A 23,739-nucleotide genomic window follows, 5' to 3' on the forward strand; every position below is an offset into this window, starting at 1 on the left:
CTGAACAGTTTAAAGATAAACTTATTTGGACGCCATCCTGTGTTACCCTTCAGACTGCGTCTGGTGATAAGATCGATATAACTGGGAAGTTAAACGTAAGCATCACGTTTGGAAGTGCCGCCTACCATCACACGGCCTATGTGGCGGATATCACAGATCCATGCATACTCGGATTGGACTTTTTAAGGAAATAGAATTTTTCCTTAGACTTGAAAAACAACAAACTGCTTTCAGCATCTGATGGCATGACTATCCATCCTCAAAAAGGATCCTCGCCTGGAAATGCCGACGCCTCGTCCGAAAGATCCAGCTTGGGAAGCTGCCGAAATCATACTAGGGTCGAAAAGAAACGCAAGACTACCAGCTCTTCTCCAGCCCAGATGCTCTTTGGTCGAGACCTTCGTCTGCCTTGTGACCGCCAGTTTGATCGCCGTACGGATGCACCTTCATCGCCTGAGGAACATATCCAAGATGTCCAGGCCCGTTTTGAAGTGATGCCCCGTTTCGCACGAAAGCGAGTGAACTTGGCGACGGAGAAAGTGAAGATCAGATACAACACGAGAGCTACTGGACATAGATCCAACGAAGGAGACAAGGTGAGGTTGTGGAACCCGATTCAACGAAAAGGACTCAGTCCTAAACTACAGTCACCTTCGGATGGTCCATGTACAGTGCGGAACAGACTGAATGACGTCTCCGTAAGTCTTCGAGCTCTAAACCTAAAGTCGGTCGTTACGACAGGTTAGCTCATTACTATGGCCATAGTACGTAATGTAAATAATTGTAAATAGTATAAGACCATGGTCCTTTTTGTTTTTAAATGTGTATTTAATTTGATTTGTATTTAGTATTTGATTTGTATTTGATAGCATTTGATTTGTTTAAGTTAGTTATTGCATTTATTGTTCATGTTGTTTGATATTGTAATGTAATGTTTATGCCTCAGTTGCATTTATGCCAGAGTTGTAAGTTTAGCTTCCTGTCCAGGGATTGTACTGCCCGGGACGTGCAGTCCTTGGGAAGGGGGCAGTGTTACGAATTTGGTATTTAAAAAGCTAATGTTAGTTCAATTACAAATTAAATGGTTTTATTTCTCGCGCAGTGCAGCGCGTGACGAATATTAAAAGAAAGCTAAGCCGGAAAATTGAAAATACAAGAGCGCGTGCATTAAATAAATAAATATCTCTTTTTGATTTCGAGAAAGTACTGGAAAATTCTAGCGCGTGATTTTTAAATCTTATAAAAGGAGGAAAACATCTCAGTTTGTAGTAGTTGCTTAGTTTTTGTTGTTGCTTAGAAAACTGCTCTTGTTGATTGTAGCGAATTCGCGGATTAGCGTTCTTTAGCTGTTTTGAATTACGTTCTATTGGACATTTGAGTAGTTAAAAGATAACTACTGTGAGATATTGTAATACTGCATGATAATTTGAGAAAATTTAAGCATTTTTGTTGTGATAATAATAAATTTTTGTTCATTTTTCATCGGACTTGTGCATTCATTTCATAACGAACTCGCATGCAACAATATTGTAACAGAAATTTTGTTAGAAGTGTAGCATATGTATAGTTATTTGTGATCTTTTAAAACTGTCGTAACATGATGCATATTATCATTATCGTGAACCAAAACAGTATGCTTTACATCCTTACAAATATACGTGACAGATTTTAATATTTATTTCTGCATATACTTACGTTTCCCAAAGACACGAAAGCAAGTCAAGCAGATTTTTGTTGTATTAAGCAGACTTAAGTTCTCTGTTAGCTACTGTAACATAATTTCGGATGTTAGTGTAACATAATTTCGGATTCTATGAGCCTTCCAGAATTATTAGCAAAATAGTAGAAACGTCTTTAAAAAGTGTTTTTATAAGCAAACAGCAGATGTACACTGAGCAGTGATCAACTGATATATTTCTTAAATGATTTGGTTTAGTTGATTATGACAAAAAACACTGGGGCTATGTGCCTTAAAGGTAAAATGCCTTCGTAGAGCACTTTCTTAGGAAAGCTGGCTCGTATGGTACGTGGTAAGTTGGCTTGTAAGCTGGTACGGGAAAAAAACCATGAAACGCTTATGAAGCCAACCCGTTTGCCTGAGATCGAACTCAAGTCGGAACTACCAGTGTTCAGCGATTTTACCGCTCGACCGCTGGTGGGCCATTTCTTAAATGAATAAAGGTATACTCATAGCATTATGAAATAACACTGATTGAAATATTTAGTGCTTCACTATTATCTCTAATAAAGTAACATAAAACTTTCCTTACCTTTTATAGATTTCTAAATTTCTTTTAAGTTCTTATTCGTACTTAACCTATACATTTGCGAATGTTTTTATCGATTTTATTTTTAAGTGTAAAAAGCAAGTTGACATTTATAATATAGCATTCCTTGTCTCAACAAATAACAGTCTCAACAAGGAGTTTTTGGAGAGGGGATGAATCGGGGAAATTTCACCCTTTCGTCATTAGCGGTTCTGATGAAGGGAATGGGGTAAGCAGCAAACGAAATAACGAATAAGGGACAAATAACGAAAGCTAATCTTTAATGCGGTCTCCCAGTTTCTGTATTTATATTTGGGAAAGTTTTATGGTCATTATGAAAAAGTGAAAATTTGATATGGATTCCGCATGACTTCCTTCTACGACTATTTAAATTATGCTTATTTTTTCTGCACTTCATTTAAACTTATTTCCTCGAATTATTCTAACTCAATTAAGCGATACCCAAAGGCAAGTTACAAATGGCATCAAACATTGCAAATTTTGAAACTAAATTTCCTGGTCAATCTTTGTCCTACGAGACTCAAACTTCTTGTATTTTTATTTTTTCATAACGAGTATAAAACTTTTCCAAATATAAATATAGAAACCAGAAGACGACATTAAAAGTTAGATTTCATAATTTGCCCAAAACTAATTCTTTTTTAAATTTGACATTGACAAAATATGAATATTTTCATCATTTAAAATACTTCTGTATTTTTGTTGCACCGTATTTAAACTTGCTTCCTCGAGTTATTGACATTAAATTACATTAATTCCATTATCGATCGGAAAATAATTATAGCAAATAATCTATTTACGACATCTCTAAGAGGTCACCTTTTAAGAGATCTCTATTTTTGGGAACATAAACAAACATTGGTAGTGAACATCATCTTTTTAAGACCACCACATGTAAAATCCTCTAAAAGCATGAATGGTTGCATTTAATGAGGACCCATTACTTTTAATAAGGAATGTAACATTAATCTTAATTATACATGTTTTTGATGTATGTGCCAAAATAGTGATAACGTACTTCTGTTGCTTTAGAAATGTGTGAAATTAAAAAATGGATATTATACAACAAAAATGTTATTATATTCAGATACACACCTTTTGAACACGTCTGAAATTCATTATTCTGCTCAACATAATTTGTCTGTATAAAATATTAAATAATATTAAAAAATCAAAAGCTAAGTCGAAGTAGAAACAGTCATCTCTTCTAAAACATTTTAATTGAAGTAAACAGACGTTCGCCTTATCGTAAAGTAAACACCTATTTTCCAAACAGCGGATGAAACGGGAAAGAGGGAATTGGTGGGGGAAGGCAGCGAACGAAATAACACTTTTTCGAGCTGGGGATTAAATGAGAAAGGACGAAACGATACTAAGCCAATAAGACAAGATCTGGTATTTTACTTTATTATTTAATTAGTCATCATAAATTTAAAAATTATTTTAATTTTTATTTGTTTTTACATTTTTATTAAATTGTACTTATAAGTATTTTATATTTCAGTTGCTAATTATTATGTTACTTTAATTATTCATTATTTTAATCACTATTTTTTGTTATTTTAATTATTAAGTTTTTCAATAAGTAATTTTTTTGTTATTTTAATATATAATTAATGTTATTATTGTAATATTTATTTCCTTTCTTTCTTTATTTTTTATTTTATATTTTCCTGTTTTCCTGACGGCCTTCCGTAGGCCCTTCTGAGTTTAGAAACTAAGCCCTAACAGCAATAGAAAATTTAATAATGAATCATATCCAGTGCACCAAAAAATAATAGCCAAAATAAAGTGAATTATTTCTACCCAAAAAAAGGCGACGGAAAACTAGAATAGCTCACGTGTTCAATGCAATGCGACGTTTCAAAGCCCTTTTTAGGGCCGTAGACCGATAAAATAGGCTCAGTATACGGATACCGATCGATTTTACCGAAAGTAACGAGTAACGATACGATAGTAACGAGTACTGGTTCACCGAGTAACGAATACATACGGGTACACAATTTCTCGTTACTTCTACAGCACTAATAATTTGAAACAGCTTTGCTTTGAACCATTGAAGATCAAGAACTTAATGAAGATGTTGCCAGATCCGATCTCAATTTTAAAGGGTGCAACATCATTGACGCTGGTTTCTAACGGATGAAACATGAAATTTCGGAAATTTTCCTTACATAAAATGTTCTTACTAATAAAGTTGCCTTCAGAATTGAAGAACTGGATTTTCATTTAGCTACCAAATTATCCATTCTGAAATACATATAAGTTCTAGAGATTTTAATTCGTAAAATGGAATTTTTTAGATTCTACATTTTGTTTTTGCAGAAAAAGACAAATTTGGCTTATATAACTACATTTTCTAACAACTCTTGGCTAAACCACTATATTTTTTTTACTATAAAATTCTTTATTTGATAACAGTGTTGAAGGCTGAAGAAAAGTTCCGTTCTCTTAGACCAGGGATGGACTAACTACGGCCCGCGGGCCAACTCCAGCCCAACGGAAGGTTCTATCCGGCCCGCAGATAGAATTTAAATTTGCCGGTCCGAGGAAAATTAAAAAAAATATATTTATATATTATATATTCATCTCCTTTTCTACTTTGTTTAAATATTTTTTTCCTTCCTTTTTTCAAAGAACTGATGATCTTTTTACTGTGTCTATTTTTGTTCTACAAAACATAAATCGACGGAAATAGAAAGCACATAAATATTTCAATTATGTGTTAAAAGCAAAAGTTTTTTTGTTAGTTATAGCTGTAGATTAGCGCCAACAAGGGTTATCTCTTTCTCGGGGAACAGACAAATGGGAATCCAATATATGTAAATTAGACCTCACATGTGGCAGACTGCGCATTTTAAGCTCCAGCCAGCAGCGTTTCTTTTGGCTTGAGTTCTAATATTATTGATTGCGTATTGAAATATTACGGACATATAGCATCATTGTGAATAGTGGTGAAATTATTAAAAGTATCGAGTAGCAGGGGCGTAGCTAGAGGGGGGCAAGGGGGCATCTGTCCCCAGGCGCAGAATGCAAGGGGCGTCAAACTGATGTTACGACATTTTAGAATTAAATGTTTTCCATACTTGGCAAGCAGTAGGGGGCGCGAAATCTTCAGTTGTCCCTGGGCGCTGAAAACCCTAGCTACGACTCTGTCGAGTAGTTGATACTTGTTTGGGTTATTCGTAGAACATTTCAACCCCGAAATGGCTGCTAAAAAAATTTAAAGTTGATTCAGAGTGCCATGTTTTTTATGATGAATGGACTTGGAAATACTTTTTTACAGTTGTAAAAGATAAACCAGTGTGTCTCATCTGCAATGAAGCTGTAGCAGGTTTCAAAGAATATAACATTTCCCGTCATTTCACATCTAAGCATAAGAATTCCAATTACGAAGCAATATCCGAATATGAAAGAAAACAAAATGCAGAAAGTCTTTGTAAAAAAACTATCAGGTCGACAAAAGTTTTTGAAGATAGTAAACAGTATCCAAAAAGCAGCTATACGTGTAAGTTACATTGTAACGTAAAATATTGCTAAAAATAATATAATACAGTGAAGTCTTAGTGATGAGGAGTTCGTTAAACAATGCATGCTTCAAATTTGTGATGTTTTATTTCCAGACAAGAAAACTAATTTTGAGACTGTAAGCTTATCTCGAAAAACGGTGACTTCTAGATTCGAAGGCATTGATAAATATTTGACACCACAATTAGAGTCAAAGATTGGCTAAATTGCTCCATAGCTATGGATGAAAGCAATCATATAAATGATACTGCTCAATTAGTATTATTAGTATTATTTGTAACAGGTGTTGGTGGTGAGAACTTTGAAATTATCGAGGAACTGGCGTGTATGCGTTCTTTAAAGGGAGCTACAATGGGATGTGATATTTTTCGTAAATTTCAGGAAGGGCTTTTAACTTTGAAAGTGCCTATAACAAATATATGTAATATTACGACCGATGGAGCACCAAATATAGCAGGAAAAACATCAGGATTTCTTGGACTCTTTAATTAAAACTATCCCGGGAACAATGCTGTTTCTTTACACTGTGTTATACATCACTCTGCGTAAATCTGCATTGAATACACACACACACACACACACACACACACAGATCGTATTTTATTTCGTATTTTAAAACGAAATAAAACATAATCGTATTTTAAAACCCGTGCTAGATGCAGTCGTGAAACTTATAAATACTACTGGATCTCGTGGGTTTACTCACAGGTAATTTCGAGATTTTCTTCAGGCCGTGCAATCTGAATAGTCTGATGTACTGTATTACACGAAAGTAAGGTGGCTTAGTGCAGGATGTGTTTTCGAGCGAGTTTGGCAGTAGAAAGACGACATTGTGCCGTTCTTCCGTGAGAAACAGTGTTCTGCGGAGTGCGAAATGTTAGAAGATACAGAATCGCTTTCTGACTTTGCCTTTTTTACAGATTTTTTTGTCGTATGAGCAACTTAAATATAAGGTTGAAAGGAAAAAATCATTTTATCGACGATATCTGGATCCATCTCAAAGCTTTTAAACTAAACCTTAACCTATTTTCTGAGCAGCTAGCTAAGAACGACTTTTCTCATTCCCAGAGGATAAATTCAATACCCTCAAAAAACGAAGAGAAGCTTAAGAATTATGAAGATGGCTAGAAAAAAAACTACATTTTGAGTTTGAACCACAGATTTCAAAATTTCAGTGCTATTCAAACAGAACTGGATATTTTTACCATGCTTTTCAACTTAAATTATGAAGCATTGAGGTCAGATTTGCAGCTTGAATTAATTGAGTTGCAATCTAACAATCAACTCAAGCAGTTGTTTCTAAATATGCCAAAGTTAGAGTTTTACAAATCATTATCGAAAGTAAGTTTCCCAAATCTCACGCCCAGAAAATCAGTGCTATGTTTGCTTCATCTTATATATGTGAAAAAAGGTTTTCAACTATGAACCTTAGAAAGAATTATTTCAGAAGTAGACTGATAGATGAGCATTTAGGCTTGTTTCTTAGAATCAGTACATCTCATTTCAAAACTCAATATAAGACATTTTTAAAAATTAAATCGCAATTTCATTCATATCATTAAAATATTTGAATTGTAATACTTGTATATTGTTTTTAAATTTTTAGAAAAATTTGTCTTGGCCCACCAAACTTTATTTTTTTTTTTTCGATTTTTTGCTCCTCGACCGAAAAAGTTTGCCAATCCCTGTCTTAGACTGTAATCACAGAACTGCACTTAGTAATAGTAGAACTCCATGGCATCGCGTCAGTTTCATCAAAGCGTACTCGGTATACGAAAACGATAACTTTAGAATGGGTGAAGTAATAACAGTAATAATGCGTAATGTGCTAAAGTAGTACTTTTCAGATAGTTTTTCGTGGACGACTCATAGTCTTATGTATTAAAATGAAGGGTTTCTATGGCAAATGAAAAAGGTTTTAAATAATAAATAATTAATAATAAATTTAAATAATAATTTTTTTAAAAGTATTTAAACTCACAAGAAAAGACCACCGACTTTTCTAGCTTTCAATACTTAAGGTATAAATCATCTTTCACCTCGAAGTAGCCTTTAATTAAATACGCGCGTCATAGTTTTAAAATAGTCACTATTCTTAAGAAATTATAACTGCGGTGATTATTCACAGAATGCAATCAGTTTCAATCAAAACAAACTTTTATTAACATGAAAAAAAAAAAAAAATAAGGCCCATATCACACATGCATTTGTTTCATACGAACAACTGTTTCAGGCAATTTTCTGCCTGTTTTGTTATTGAAAAAAAGGCGCGCGATTTTCCCCTTACTTTCGAAAAAAATTGCAAGTTGTTCGTTTTGAACCAATCAGCTATCAGCTTGTTTTAACCAGTTTCCCCTTTACATGTTAACTCCAAAGTGATCTGCGGTGATTGGCTGTTGTGACAAAACAGAAAAATTATTCCGAACAGTTGTTCTTCCGAAACTAATGGATGTGTGATAGCAGCCTAGCGCTGTTACATCGTTCTAGAACTTTAATATATATCAATGTTGCTATACAGAAATTATTAAACTATTAATAAAAATCTAAGTGAGGCTTGCTCATGAACCAGAAAATATGAAATACAAAATAATGAGTAATGTATTCTTAACAGCAGGTACCTATGTGCAATAAGATTGTGAAAAGAAAACTTTCGGCTAGGTAACTTTTCTCAGGCTGTGATTCGGTTAACTCCCTGTGTGTAACATTAAATGAAAATTACATTCTGGCACTTATATTTCATAAATAACCGCAGACCATTCACGCGAGAGGAAAATATCGTTGCTCAGTCTTAGCCTTAAACTAGTTTTTTCTCCCACTGGAAATTTAAAATCATTTTAGAAACGTGTCCACGCAATTTGTAGAGTGTTCGGTGCTGACATCCATAAAACCAGGAACACTTTCATGGACGTCCCCATTTTTTACAAATTGAAAAATAATAAAAAACTCAGACAGATTGCCAATATCAGTAGTTTTATCTGACATTATTGTTACAAATAGATTCACCTTTATTTCTATCCTTATTCCCTAAAGTATTACTATCAATAATAACATTTTAAATTGTGTGGATGTTTCTTCAAATACAGAGGAGTTTTTTAAATTATTACTATCATATTTTGAAAGTGCCTGATCTGGACATAAAAAGATCTGGACATAGTTTCCCCAATCAGGGAAATTTTCACGTCCATCGTGGCTTCTAAATTAAGGCTCTTGTCTTGACAACAAGCAGTATACATCAATTAATCGCTTCATAATTTCTCTACCTGAATGAAATTCAGCATCATTAAATAATTTCAGTTTTTTAATTGTAGAGTAATGGGTACAAATAACTCAGAACTAACTGTCCTGGAGCTGTGCCATTGGGTTGGAAGAAAAAATATTTCCCTTGAGAGACGGATCGGATGTACATAAATTGTCAAATTTTCTACTACTCAGAAAATAAATAAGCCACAAACAGATACGAATGGGTCTATTTACCCCTCCCTCCCTTCATTTTTATCCAAAATGACCAGCCATGTGAGTTAGAGAAGGTCTCCTTTCATCGTTCATACTATAACACAAAACGTAACGGCTATATTCTCGGTACAGAGCCAAAATATTTCTGTTACCCCTCCTCCACAGCATTCTGTCCATCTTTTATCAATAAACATCAGCTCTCCTCCTTGTGTACGCTTAACGCCATTTATTGGGGAAAAGCTGAGTTGAAACTTTAAATGTAAGAAATAAGTTATTTCATGTCTTTATGAAAATTGCTGATATCGCGGAGCCAGTGCCGCTCCACACTCCTTTTTCTATCTCTCAAAGAACACAAAGCTAACAAAATAATATATTTCTTTGTTTATGTGCAGTTAACTGTTTCGTATTGGAATAACATTCCACTTTGAAATATCCGGATGTAATGCTTCATTTTTTTGCTCACAGAAATACTTGGGATAGGGCTATCTCCTGAAGTTTTTACTTTTCTTGAAAGCTGAAAGTCTCGAAAGATCAGCACATAAACCACTGGAAACACAACACTGTGAAGCTAACAGCCAAATCACTAATGTAAATCTCTCTCGTTGACTGTTCGCGCATACTCTATAATGATATCTTCTAAGAGAATAGGTTTTTCGACCCCGTCCTTCATCATATTTTAGATACAGATTTAAGATGCTAATATATTTCACTTCAAACCTTTTCACATCTCACAAAAGACTTTTTATAAATTCGAATTGAACTATTGTAGTAAAAGCTTAAGTGAGTTTACTAGTAAAACGTATAAGAAAACTGGAATTTCTTATGACAGCACGTCACTAGTTAACAATAAGCTAAGACTGTGGGAGGAACAAATTAGAGCTATCTAATCTCTACCCCGAATAAACGAGAGCTCTTCCGGACAACTAAGTTAACAAATGGGGGAATGCTTATACCCTGAGAGTAGGTGAAAATTGGTTGTCACTTATTGCTTATGAATATGACCAAAGTAATCGGATCGCATCCAATATGAATTATAGTTGATTATAATCAAATATAGGGCACAGTCAAGAAAATTTATTTTTGCTCTAGAATTGCATAGTATTTTTACTTTAGAATTTTTGCTTTAGAATTTATATCACAGATAATAGTTTGACATGAAATTTGGTGACCAGTCTAATCCCTTTGGTCCAATAACGGCAAGCCACAGCCACGGCTGTAATTAATACAATACTTGCGAGAATTGTTCTAGCGTTAGAAGCAAAAAGAGGTTAAAGCACATGGAAATGGCATCTTCAGTGAGCTCTAAATGAAACCTTAGAGCAAAGGTTCTCAAACTCTGTTGCTAGAAAAACCACCTTCTCCTTTGCAAAGTTCGAAAAATACATATAAAGATATTTACATTTAGACCACTTTTTAACATATTTTATGAATTAAACAATAGGAAGTATGGAAAATCTTTATAAATATAAAGTTTGAATAAAAGGAGTTTTTTACATTCATAAACTGAAACTAAATATCTAGCAGCTAAATGAAGGCTGACTGCATTCCCCAACTTTCCAACATGAAATTTTTCTAGAGAGAATTCCCCCCACATCGCTACCTTAGAACTTTATTGTCCTTAACATTCACTTACTATGCTAGCGCAAGAAAAGTTATGCTTAAAATTTATTTCACTATGCTACACACAGGGTAGGGCGAAATCTTGGAATCTGGAAGCATGACCTCGTCACTTAATGAGACACTTAATGAAAATAAAACATCCGATCTTTTTAGGAATCAAGTGCTATTCGCAGTTTTAAAGATAAAATGCAACAGGTCTAAGAAGTAATATATTCTTAAAGCAAAATAACATTTGCAGCTAAGATTTGATTCTGCGTGAAAAAAAAAAATTATAAATCCAAAAATAAGCAAAATAACTGAAATGCATATGAGAGGAATTTTCAGAAGTCTGGAAATTTTTCGGCGTTAACCATTATTGGACAGCTGTCTTAATATAGAACGGCCCAATTAAATTTCATTAAATCGAAAAGAAAGGTAAACTAATAGATAAACTTTGGCATAACTCCCTTGAAATAGACGTAAGTTTCATATGCAGGCTAAAAAGAGGGTCTGTTGTAATTAATTTCAATAAAAAATGACTTTAAAAATAACCCTTTAAAATGATTTATTTTTGATCCGTTATTTTATAAGGTATTTCTCCCACCTTCCTACCGTGCCTTCGTGGTGTAGTGGTCCTGCACTCTAGGCCGGTATTTCAGAGGTCCATGGTTCAATTCCCGGTGAAGGGGATTGCTAATTTTTCACCTTGCCTGCTTCCAAAAAAAAAAAAAAAATACCTAATGTCTCTACAATTTAAGATTAAAATGTATATTTTTCCTAAACAGATCTATATATTTCTGCTAGTAGATTTATAGTACTATTTATAGAAATAAAAATATTCGTGATTATTTTTTATGGTATTTTGTTTCCATTTTATAGGTGTCCTGTAAATAGGACAACGATCCGATCCCCAACATTTTTTCGCTCGTCACTCCTCCAATTCATGGATAACATTCCATCAAACCAATTTTAAACAATAGCTATTCATACAATGACATTAGTGTGGCACATTGAATTCGGGAATAGATTATACTGGACTTTCCTTAAGGTATCTTTTGTATTACATTACATTTAGAATTAATTAGTAATTTAGAATTATAAGTAAAGTGTCACACAACCTCCTAAATAGGTTTTTCTGAGTAAAAGAATGTTAATCTATGTGATGTTTCCTTGACAATAGCAGGTGTACTTTTGTAGAAAATAAATAAACATTCTAAATAGAAATTAGGCTGGAGAGTTTCCTTTTGGCCATGGATCCTGATGGTTCTCCTGTGAACATTCAAATCTGTGACGTCAGATGAAACTTTTCTACAGAACTGCACATGCCCTTGTTCTTTTGGGAGAAATAATCCCCAGTATTTTTTCTAAAGTAGATCAGTTACTTCCCTGTTTATAACATGAGTGAAAATTTCAATTGTCTTTGAAGTATTAATATTTTAAAATGCCAAGGAAATTTCTAATAGCTGTATAGGCTCTTGAATATATGAATTCTTTCTCTGATGAAGAAATTGATGAGCTTGAAATGGTTATTATTCCTCTTGAACCTTATTCAGTTAGTGATGAAGAACAGATAGGTGATTCTGCCACAAACTGTAACATATCAGTACCATGAGGCGAATCTGAAATAGAATATACCGCAGGAACTAGAAATTTTATAAAAAAAAAAAAAAAAAACTGTGAAGAACCTAATTTTAATGACAAAGCACTAAATGGAAAAAAATGTGAACCCCAATTCATGCTTTTACCAAGCTGTATTTCTTTTCAAGACCCTCAAAATATTCTAAATGTGATGTCAGGAAAAAACTCCAGTTGAACGTTTTCACATGATGGCTGAAAACATGATATAACATAGAGTTGCAGAGATTAATCGGTATGCAAAACAAGAAAATAATCATTCTTTTAGTGTCACTGAAAGTAAAAAATCCCGAGGGTAGCCAGAGACAATGCCAGTTAAAAACATGCAACAGAAAACCTACAAAATATTTGCAAATTATGCAGTATTTGACTTTGTAACGACGGTTTTCCCAATTTTCATTGCTAATTGCCTCTTGAGTAAGTAAGCAAACATTTTTTAAAATTTAGTAGTGTATTGGACCGTTGTCCTATTAACAGGACAGCCTGCAACTTAATAAAATACAAAAAAATATCTGAAAATTTTTCTTTTGCATGTGTTACTATCTCATATTATTGATATCTCTAAAGTGTTACATTTTCCGGTGGAAATTTTTTAGAGTTGTCCAATATGGGTTAAACATAAAAACTAACTTATATTGCCCTGATTTTTATTTACATATTGTTCATAATCAATATGATGCTTCTAATTGATCTTTGAAGGAGGAACAATAAGTAAATTAAAGAAGTCGTTAGTTATCAAGAAGATGAATAATCTACTTTCAAGGGTTGTACTATATTACGATTTTTCTGTATTGGGACACGTAATGGTCTTTATGCTAATATCTAATGATTTCTCGAGTCCACAGACAACAGTGGGAAAGTTTCACATTTGCTTGGAATTAATTGCTGCATGAAGGAGAAAGAAATAGAATATGCAAAACAAATATAATTGTAATGTTTTTAGAAAGCATAAATGCGATAGGAGGTGTGAACCTATTCTTTTAACATACTATCGAATTAGTGCGCATGTGAATGTTCGCAGATGCAGGTACAAGTAGAAGCGGGCGGGACACCATAATTTTATCATTAGCCATAAAAGTATAGTCCCGCTGTACTAACTGTGCAATTTCGCCCCAATTTTAACCAAAGAGATTAGTCTATTCTAACCTCTTTGATTTCGACAGAGAACACTCCGGGGTGGCCCTAGGGTCTCCTTCTTCTTATTCCCTTTCATAAACCTGCCATATCGCTTTGTATTTTGAATGCCCCTTTGTAACACTAACTCTTACAAACATCCATGCCTTCTCCGGGATTCGAGTTCGAACCCATTGACACGGTAGTCCGCGTCACTAACGATTATATCGTCTGGGCGGCTGTGAATGTCGCTAAGTATCCTGGTACTGAATTTGATAATTAGTTTGTTTTTAAGATTCGCATTGTTGACAAATGTAGTAAACAAACGCACCTTCTATGGCTGTATGATATATTATAATGAAAGACGTCTAAGCCGTCCTTGCAAGCTAAAAAATCAGTTTACCTTCAATGTATTAGATTTATCCGGATTTCTGGAGCAGCAGCTACTAAGATTCACAGAACAAAGGACTGAAAAGCAAAATGTTAAGAATAATTGTTGATTCTTCCTGGTACGTTACAAGCAAATACTGCCTGTGGGTTTAAACGATTGCCGTCTTTTTGGCTGCTTCAGGTTTACCTCTTAATTTGTGGGCTCAGGCTCCGAAAGTTTTATGGCCTTTTTATGCTTTATATAGATACAGATTTACAAAATATTAATTTTTTATCGGATATTTATTTTTATGTATGAAGAAAAAGTGATATGTTGGCTGCTGCTCTGACAATAAAAACCGGGCTTACTTCCAAACATAAATGACACAAACATGTTGCCTAGGATGGCGATTTTCGAAGAGTGCTAGCCAAGCTGTTCTCATAAGCAACAGCTTGAACTAGTAAAGTAACAAGGATAAACTCTGTGTGTGTGTGTGTGCGATCATGGCAAAGCCTCGAGGGCTATCTGCCTAAGGGGAGGGGTGCCTTCGTGGAGGACTTTCTAAGGGAAACTAGCTCGTATACACGTTACACATGGAGAAAACCACGAAAACACCCATGCAGCAAGCCCGTTCGCGGGATTCGAACCTCGGACCGAACTACCAGTGTTCAGCGACTTTACCGCTCGGCCGCTGGTAGGCCCCAAGGATAAACTCTAAAATAAGATATTAATACTGAAAAGATAATTAAAAAAGTATGCAGCTGACAGACTGTCATTTCTGGAGTGGCAAAAGGATCCGCAGAAGTTGCATCTTACATTCGCAAATACGTTTCGCAAGATCCTTTAATGGTCAAGATAAGTATTGGCAATCTACAGAATTTTTGGAAATTCTGATATTACTAGGTGCAGCAAAGAGGGATATTTTAAGATGAAATTCATTAAAATTTATTAAGTTCATGTTTAAATGAAGAAATTTTAATTTCCTTGCATTTCTTTCAACAGCAAACAATACTGCTCAATATACGTCTTCAGATGCAACATACATATTGAAGATGTATGGCTTAGTGTAAAGTGTGTTCCTAGTTGAAAAGTAAAGACTGATGGGTACTTGTTGGTTATCCGGAATCCGCTAATAGATGGTAGCGAATAGGTTATGTTGGCGCATAAAACTTTCTGTAGAAAATTGTTTGGCATGTGTTATTTTTTAATGAAAAAATCCCCTCATTGCAAAATTAAAACAAAAGAAAAAATGAATCAATTTTAAAAATAGGGACATGAATGATTAAATAAGAACTGAGATAATGATAACGACAAAATTCTGCTAAAATTGAATTTCTCTGTTTGTTAGAAATTTGTTTACTCTTCAAAAGCTGATAAAATGTAGTTGGAAAAGGTACAGAGAGTGTCTGAAGTTTCTTCATGTGCTTTACCTGCGGTACACCTGTAGAATATCATTAGCATCTCCAGTGTCACTAGCACAGCCGCAAAACACATTTGGAGTAAGTCCAAATAACTTTAAATAGTTTAAAACAGCCTTAGTCAACAAAATCAGAATTTATACTTTTGTGAGCTACAGCTTTGAGTCATTTGGGAAAGTTCACTGTTCCTAAAATATTTCTGTGTGAACGGCATCTTTATGCAAAACGTACTGCATGATATGCGAATTTTAATATAAATTACGAAATTTAAGGAAAGAAATTAAGTTTAAATATTTTTACAAGAGTAGTTCTTTTAATCATAATCTAGTTACAACATCAATAAGAATGGGCATTAAATAAGTTTAGTTTTTTAGAAAAATGATAAATATCTATTTATAAGAGATTATAATGTATATTCTCCGTCCTTCCTGCATGCCTTCGGGGTGTAACGGTAGCACATTCGGCGATTATTCGAGAAGACCAGGTTCGAGTCCCGGCGAGGACATTGCTCATTTTTTCAGTTCCTTGACATTGAAAAATCCTAATGACTCTACAAGATTTAAACCAAATATTGAAAAGTGACTCATAGCAGACTAGGAAAATGAAGTAAATTCTTAAAAAGTACTTTGATATTGTTTAAAACTTTTATTGCTACATATACGCCATTGAGATCTCGTAATAATTTACAATGCATGGTAATTATATTTATTATATTAGGGCATAAATTTGACAATTATGCTATAGTGTAAATAAAAACAATTTTCCTCACAGACGCCCTCTATGAAGTTTCTCATATTTGGTTGATGTATTATTATAAGTTGTTTGTATTAATAACTGATTTTAAAATACTTATTTTTTAAATTTATGGATTACAGGACATATATGAAGAATATTGTAGAAATAAAAAGTATATTGCAATGTTAATGTTACATAATAATTGATTTGATTTTATAATGTTAAAGTTTTGTGCATAATAATGAAATTCTCTCTCAAACCTGAGAGATCATTCAATATTTGAAGAGGAGTATACTTAAGCCTTCTACCATATGTATTGTACCTACTTCACAATCATTGCGTAAACATTAATCCCAAATATGAGTTAATTATCATCACGTAAATATCTGTTTAAAATATTTTTTGCAGTTGATCATGAGTATGGCAATATAAAAACAAATATGAAGAAATTTTACTTTATAAAATAAGTCTTTGTGACATTAGTTCTGTGATAAGTTATAGACAACACTGTGGTTTAATCGACTACACGACGAAAAAGACAAAGATATTAAGAGTACCAACAATTAATTTCAGAGATCAAACAATTTTGTTCCTCCTAACGATGGAAATTTATATAAAACATATCAATGTATCGTATGCGAACATGGGCCACCAAAAATGTTTTAAAAATTACAGTATTTTGGTACTATTGTTGAGTAAACTAATCAAAGTTGAGTACGCTATAGATGTCCATTGCTACTGTTGATCACTATCTTAACCATATTGGCTCGCAAAAGTATTGGCATACTTTTGATTTTGCTGTCAGAGTAATATATATGAAGGGTAATTCTTTTTTGCTGCATCTTAAAAATTTTTTTTTACTAAACTTCACGTAACTTTTATTAAAATAATAATCTTAAAAATGGCTATAATATAGAAAACAATCCACGGAGATATTGGGACATTGAGGAGGGTTTATAAATATAGAAAAATGTTTAAGCGCCAAAGTCCTTACTATATTATAGGCCATCCTCTTGTCTTTAGTATATATTACAACAGATTTAGCAAATTTAGCAATGTGAGTACATAATTGGACGCAACTTTTATTTTGTAATCTCTGCATTTTATGTCATTGTTGTTTGTTCTATCAATTGTATCATTTCAGCTTTTTATGAAATGCTGTATTTCTTTGTTTATACCTTCGTTCCTTATCAAAAGCCACCTGGCTTTAAAAACCGCAAGGTCGCCTTAGATTCTGCTGTAAGAGCAGTATGATGCTTTTGTAAGAGGGTTAAATTAGAATATATTTTGAATGTATGTTTTAATTAATATTTTGATTCTATTTTTTACAAAATCATGCATTACTTTTATCAAAACATTACTTTAGCAATTAAACAAAATTTTTTAAAAAAAATGAATGTATGGTGCGAAGATCAATCCACAGAAGCTTCAGGAAATCTTTTTACCTCCCTCGGTGAAATTAAAATAGTCATTTTGGTACATTTTGTCATATGACGGCAATTTAAATGTCACATAGTTTTAAGTTTGAAAATTTATTCTACATCTAAACTTTAATAATCGTGCTTCGTTAAATTATGACAATAAAGGCATGTTAACTGAAGTTAAAACACTAGTAATTTTTTGACTTCCATATAGTAAATTGGTTAGAGAACGCGCTAACAAATTGCTTTTTTCATATTTTATTGTTTTAAATGTTATAAAATATTAATGAAAGAAAAAGGAATTCTAATTAAGAAAAAGGGTGGTCATGTTCTCAAGCTTGTCTATTTGACCACTGTCTTAAAAGTTTTTAAAGTGCCAAAAAATTTATGCATTATATAATGAAAGATATGATGCATCAGTTTCCTCTAAAAACTGTGAGAAAGATTAGCTAGGTACCAGCATCATACCAAAATTAGATTTCATACTAAAATTAGATTATGTACATACATTCATACTAGTATTAGATTAGCTAGTAACAATGATGAAAAGATCTTCATCATACTTGGATCAGATAAGCTTCGTTGATGAGAACAAATTCAATGTTTTTGATTTAGTACTGTCTGATACATAATAAATGAAAGGCTTCAATCCAAAGAACTTGATCTTCAGCGATCTTTTGATAATAGTAATAGGGACGCATGTGTTTAAATACTTGTAGTAAGGTTAGGTTAACTGAATTTCATTGAAACTGAAACAGGTAGTTTAAAATATTTAGCCCATAGCTCTTGTGCTCTTTGGCATAAACGATTAAACAAATAGTTACAGTACACAAATGGTTTACAAGTGAGCATGAAAACACAATCCTCACAGTGGGTCTATCAATTGAACTAACGAGCTCTTTCTTCGATCTTCATCTTTCTTCATATGCATAGCGAACCGAATTCAAGGAGGTGCAAATTAAAGAAGCCCAGATATTTTATATTGATATAACACCCAGTTTAAGTAAAACATTCTATGGCTTAAAGTAGATGCTGAAAATCACCATTAGTTTCTTGGTACTACTGGGTCTTGGAACGCAGGTTGTTGACGTTCGATCACAATTCAGTTGATAAGACAGCTTCATCAACTGAATGAATCAGTCATGGAATGGATGTTATTCAGAAGTCCCTGAATAACATCCATTCCATGATAACATTCCATTCCTGAGGTGAGTATGAATGCAACACACTTCTGACTTCAAAGGTGTTTTACAAATAATAATCACACATTAAGAACTCTAACGATCTGGTGAGCATCTTAGACTAAGTCCTCTCTGAGCTGACTTTAATCCTCTCTCTGTTCTTAGGGATTTCCTTGCTTTATGCTCCAGACAATTTTTATTTGCGCAATTCTCTCCATAGTCTTTGAAATTCACTAGTGTCTGCTGTATAACTTGACTGGATAGGCAGATTCACATATGTAACATTAAGCTTTAAAAATGTATCAGCTAACAATGAAATATCAATACGTTTTATTAGAGTTTTCGATGTTTAATATACAAACTCAAAATCTAGGAAAATCTAAAATTTCCCTCTTGGTAAATTAAGAGTAGAAGAATAGCAATGATATATTTTTATTCTGTTTTACTTTGTTATAGGAAATAAAATTAGCTTAAGAGGAAAATATGATAATTTGTGCAACGAAAATGTTTGCTGGATATAATTCGTAAAATACATTTCTTACTGAGCAAGGTATTAAATCCAGTAATATTATGTCGATGTGTGTATTTTAAAATTCAGCATGAAAGGTTCTGATTATGAGGTATATAAATTAGTTTTAGTTTAATTTTCCATTTCATTTTGTTTACATACTCATCAACTTGCAGAAAAAGAATAATTTTGTTGACAGAGAAGCCAGTATAAGCATATCTTCTTCTCTATTTAAACTTAGCACCGAGATAAAACCAGCAGCAGGAAGAGGCTGTACTTTACTTGCCTCTCAAAAGTATTCAACTTAGTCTGTGGATTTTTAAGGAAATAATCTAGAAGTTATATCATTGGAATGTCCACCCGTTAGGTGAATGATAACTTTTATAGGGATAATTAAGAAGCAGGCATTGGAAAATTTGCGTTTGTTTTAAGATTGCTGTTGGTTTGAATTGATATTTAAACTGCGAGTAGCAGCTGTCTTTATTTGCTATGTTTTCGTTTCGTAACCAAAATTAAGATCTCTCAATAGGTGTTTTGGCTGATTCATAAAACCTTGTATTTATTACAGATTTAATGCTTTGCCAAGGCTTCGCCTTGCTTTATAATATGTATGTAATGGTTTAGAAATAAAAATATTAATCTAAAATGAAACTTTAATCCGTGAACTTTACAAATTCTTCACTTTTAAGATATAGTTATAAGCATTTTCAATTAATGACTAACTTTCAAGCTAAATAAAATGTATCAGGTTATTAATTCGTTAGAAAATGTTTCAATAACTTAAACGAAAGAAGGAATTTTTAATGTGCAAACATAATTTGTCTTTAAAGTTCAGTTTTGTGAACGACGGTTAACTATATAGATTTCGATTATATAATCTTTTCGTATCTATAATTACCTCTTGCACACAGAATAATTTTTCAGTTTATAATGCAATTATATAACGAAATTAAAGTGCTGTTCTAAATTGAAATTAAGTTTTTATTTTTATATGATCTATGTTGAAATACTCGTATTTAGGAAATTAAGTTTTGTATAAAGAAATTTTGTAATTATTAAAATCCAGAAGAATTTTTCATTTTATACACTAATTTTTATTTGTGAAAATATCCATGTTGATTCCATTTTGTACATTTTTTTAAGCAATCAAATTTCAGTTTAGTGAAGTCATTTCCAGCATTTGGAGGAAAACCAGAGTGAAATCTGTTACGTAACATGAATTCCGAACTAACAGTAAAGACTACCAATGAAAACATGGATAACTATCCAAGATTTCATGGGTCTTGAAAGGCCTATCTGCTGAATGTGACGCCACATCATTAAAGATTTTGCTGTTAGGAGGCCGTAAGAAACCACATTGAAAATCTGTAATGAAATTAAATTCTTCTCAAGCTTGTCAAAGGAATTTTTATTAATTTTAAGGATACATATTGCTGAATTTTATTTCGATTAGATGCTAACTGAACATAGGTTACAATTTTAAGAAGAAAATTCCGAATGCTACCTGATTATAAATAATAAAAACATTTAGATTTTTAAACCTTTAAGTACAGAAATGATAAACTGATATCAATTGTCAAGTTTTTATTTTTTAAAACATAGATTAAAGTCTTTACATATATTATATATATAATTCTAAAGGCAATTTACACTTGGAGGTTTTCTACATTTTGATGTTAAATGCACAAGCTTACTAAAATTGTCGCCATTTGACATTTCTGCTATATAAGCACCAAAACACTAAAGCACTGTACTAGGGAATTCAAAGGTAAACAATTACAGTACGCATAATAACCATAAATTTTAAGAATTATTGCTTCCACACATACTTATGAACTTCTAGTACAACGACATTCTTAAGAATACATAACATTCCCTTGAGTGATATTTCGAATACATAAATATGAATTTGGAAAGATAGAGGAATAAACTCTAACAGCTAGCGAAAGACGGTAATCTATTTCTTTCTGGGAGAGAAATTTTCAGTACTTTTAAATCGCAAAAATTATTGAAAATGGCAAAGTCCTCTCATTCGTAATTGTTTCTAGGTTTAGTTACATAATAAGTACTTTTGCGCTTTTGATACTCTTCCTCAAGCGTCACATATGTATTTGAATCATTTCTTTTTTCTTTTCTTTTTTTTTAAAAAAAGAAAAGTAAATTGAACACACAGATAACATGTCTTGGAACTTAAAACCGTAATGAAAAGTACGTCGCGGCTTCGTTTCGAATTTTAAGAAACACTTTCAGGAATGTAAATAAGAATTTATGAAACTAATATATTTTGTCATGCAGAAGCTATTACGTTTTGTCTGCTTTTATTATTTAATAAGCGAGCAGAATTTCACCTCCTTTTGCACAAATTTTATTACGGTCTATATGTTTCTTAGTAAATAATAATTTTAATTTTATTTTAATATTACGCTTACATTTCACAACTTTGAGGCACCACAAAAATGTTTTACTATGACTTGATCTAAGGCAATCTAAACGTTACTTTTCTGGACAATACAGACAAAGTGATGAGTTTAGATGAGAAAGTTAGGAAATTCATTTTCTGTTGGTCCTTACATCTGAATGAATGCATAGCAAAATAGTATTCAATCTGTATGATATAAACGGAAACTAATACATATCTCAACGAGTATGCGATGGTTATTTTTCGTGATGCGGAAAAGCTCATAAACATTCTTTACTTTTCAGTTTGTTTAGATGGGCTATAAATGGGCTTTTTTATTGTATAATGGAATTACACTAAGTTGTTACTGTCAAAGTATATTTATTTTCAAACAAGTATTTCAGAAGTTCTTAAATTTCTCTATTACGCGCTGATGTACGATATATATTTTTATTTATAGTAATATGTATTAGAAAGGAATATTTTTGTTAATTAAATAATCAAAAAACAGTTTTATAGGCTGAAGTTTTCTAACTGTATATTCATTAAATCTACTTTAACGAGAAAAGTTTTCATAAATAATAGCATTAAGATAAAAATTCGACTCACATTTCATTCCTAATGCAGTATATTTTTCAATTTTTCTTATTTTGTTTTATCAGCGAAAGATATTGTGGAAAAAGGGTTTAAAATTAGTTAACAGCTGATCATGTTTAAGAGAGAAGTGAAAGCTTCCTACAGGTAACGAAAATAAAAGCTTTTAAGAATGCCACGTCCAGTATCTGTTAAGACAAGCATATCAGTGTAAGAAGGAAGCCTTCTTCTTTTTTCTTTTAAAGTTGTGTGAAAAGATGAGTTTGATACAAATCGGACGTCAGATTTGGAACAGCTGGTGGGAGGTTAGAGTGCAATCTAACGCCAGGTTGAGGATGGGGTGGTACAACATGAGGTGGAGGATGAACTACTTGATTTGCGACTGCATTTTGCGACTGCAGTTCTTTCAAAAGTGCCTTAAGTTCGTTTTGTACTCCTATTACTACCTCTTTCCTGATGAGATTTATATCATGGTTAGATAGCGTCAAAGATGGCACAACTATCCTATCTCTCGAATCGTGATCTGCCGTTACGTCATCCACACTTCGAACGGTCATGCGAGGATCAATAGGTGGTGGAGATGTCGAAGAGGGTGTAATCGGCCCCAACATCTGACTGCCACTTAAAGATCGGATAATATCTCTTTTGATACTATCAATCTGACCAGTATTTCGAGCAGTCTCTCGTTTGCGATCTTCTCGCAGCTCGTACCTAAAAAAAAAAAAAAAAAAAAAAAAGAAATTAGCAATTCATTGAAATATTTCGTAATATATCTATTTAATATATGTAAAGATTTAGCTTACTGTGTGGCATTTATGTTAAAGTTTTACTAATGAAAAACCAATTTAATTCTTTCTTTCTGCCTCTTTTCGGCACGAGGTTCCCTCATTTCAGAATTTGTGTAGATTTTGAATGGTAATCAGGTTTACTTTAAAGTGTATAATTTTATGAATAGGAATGTAAGACTTTTGACCCGCTGACGTTGCCCTGCCCATCAAAAAATGACTTTAGGTGACGATAAATCCATTTTTGTTGGGATTACGTTAGATGAAGGCTAGATCTTGCTTGGTAAGTGTGTGTATTTGAAATTTTCTTACGAAGCCTTGCAGTTTCTACATAAATTAGATTTAATTTGATGAATTTATTCTTGTTGTGAAAGGAAGCTTTGGTTTAAAACCCAGTCCAGATTGGCTGGGGACTTTATTTTAAGCATTCATAAGGGGTGACACAGATTAAACTTAAAGTGTTTTAACTTTGTTGTCTGTTTAGTTGATAAGTAGCTACTCTGATGGTGATAATTCACAACACAGATCAGGCGTAACACCTTATTGAAGCTGAAATTGCAGTGCTTAAGCAGTTAGAACCCACACAGATATTACAACTGAAAGTTTTGAGAGGAAACAATATATAATTCAAAAATTAATCGGCAATTGCATTGTGTTTTAAAATTTGATACCAAACATGATTTGGAGAAATTAAGTTAGTTAAACAGAAATTA

At 32.8% G+C, this 23,739-nt stretch overlaps 1 protein-coding gene across 8 annotated transcripts in view; it reads right to left on the reverse strand.

Annotated features, from left to right (window-relative positions):
• Positions 1-20,818: 20,818 nt before the first annotated feature.
• LOC118187745 (transient-receptor-potential-like protein) overlaps positions 20,819-23,739 on the reverse strand; it is a 346,137-nt gene continuing 343,216 nt past the window's right edge. For all 8 annotated transcript variants that reach the window (XM_085807016.1, XM_085807018.1, XM_085807019.1 and 5 more), the window contains one exon: positions 20,819-22,952. In XM_085807016.1, coding sequence (XP_085663142.1) covers positions 22,481-22,952 — 472 coding nt within the window. In that variant the 3' untranslated portion in view covers positions 20,819-22,480. The remainder of the gene's footprint in view (positions 22,953-23,739) is intronic.

The sequence above is a fragment of the Stegodyphus dumicola genome, chromosome X1 (genome assembly GCF_044657685.1).
Source record: "Stegodyphus dumicola isolate Sdum_Otavi_A_Nest chromosome X1, ASM4465768v1".
Classification (NCBI taxonomy): domain Eukaryota; kingdom Metazoa; phylum Arthropoda; class Arachnida; order Araneae; family Eresidae; genus Stegodyphus; species Stegodyphus dumicola.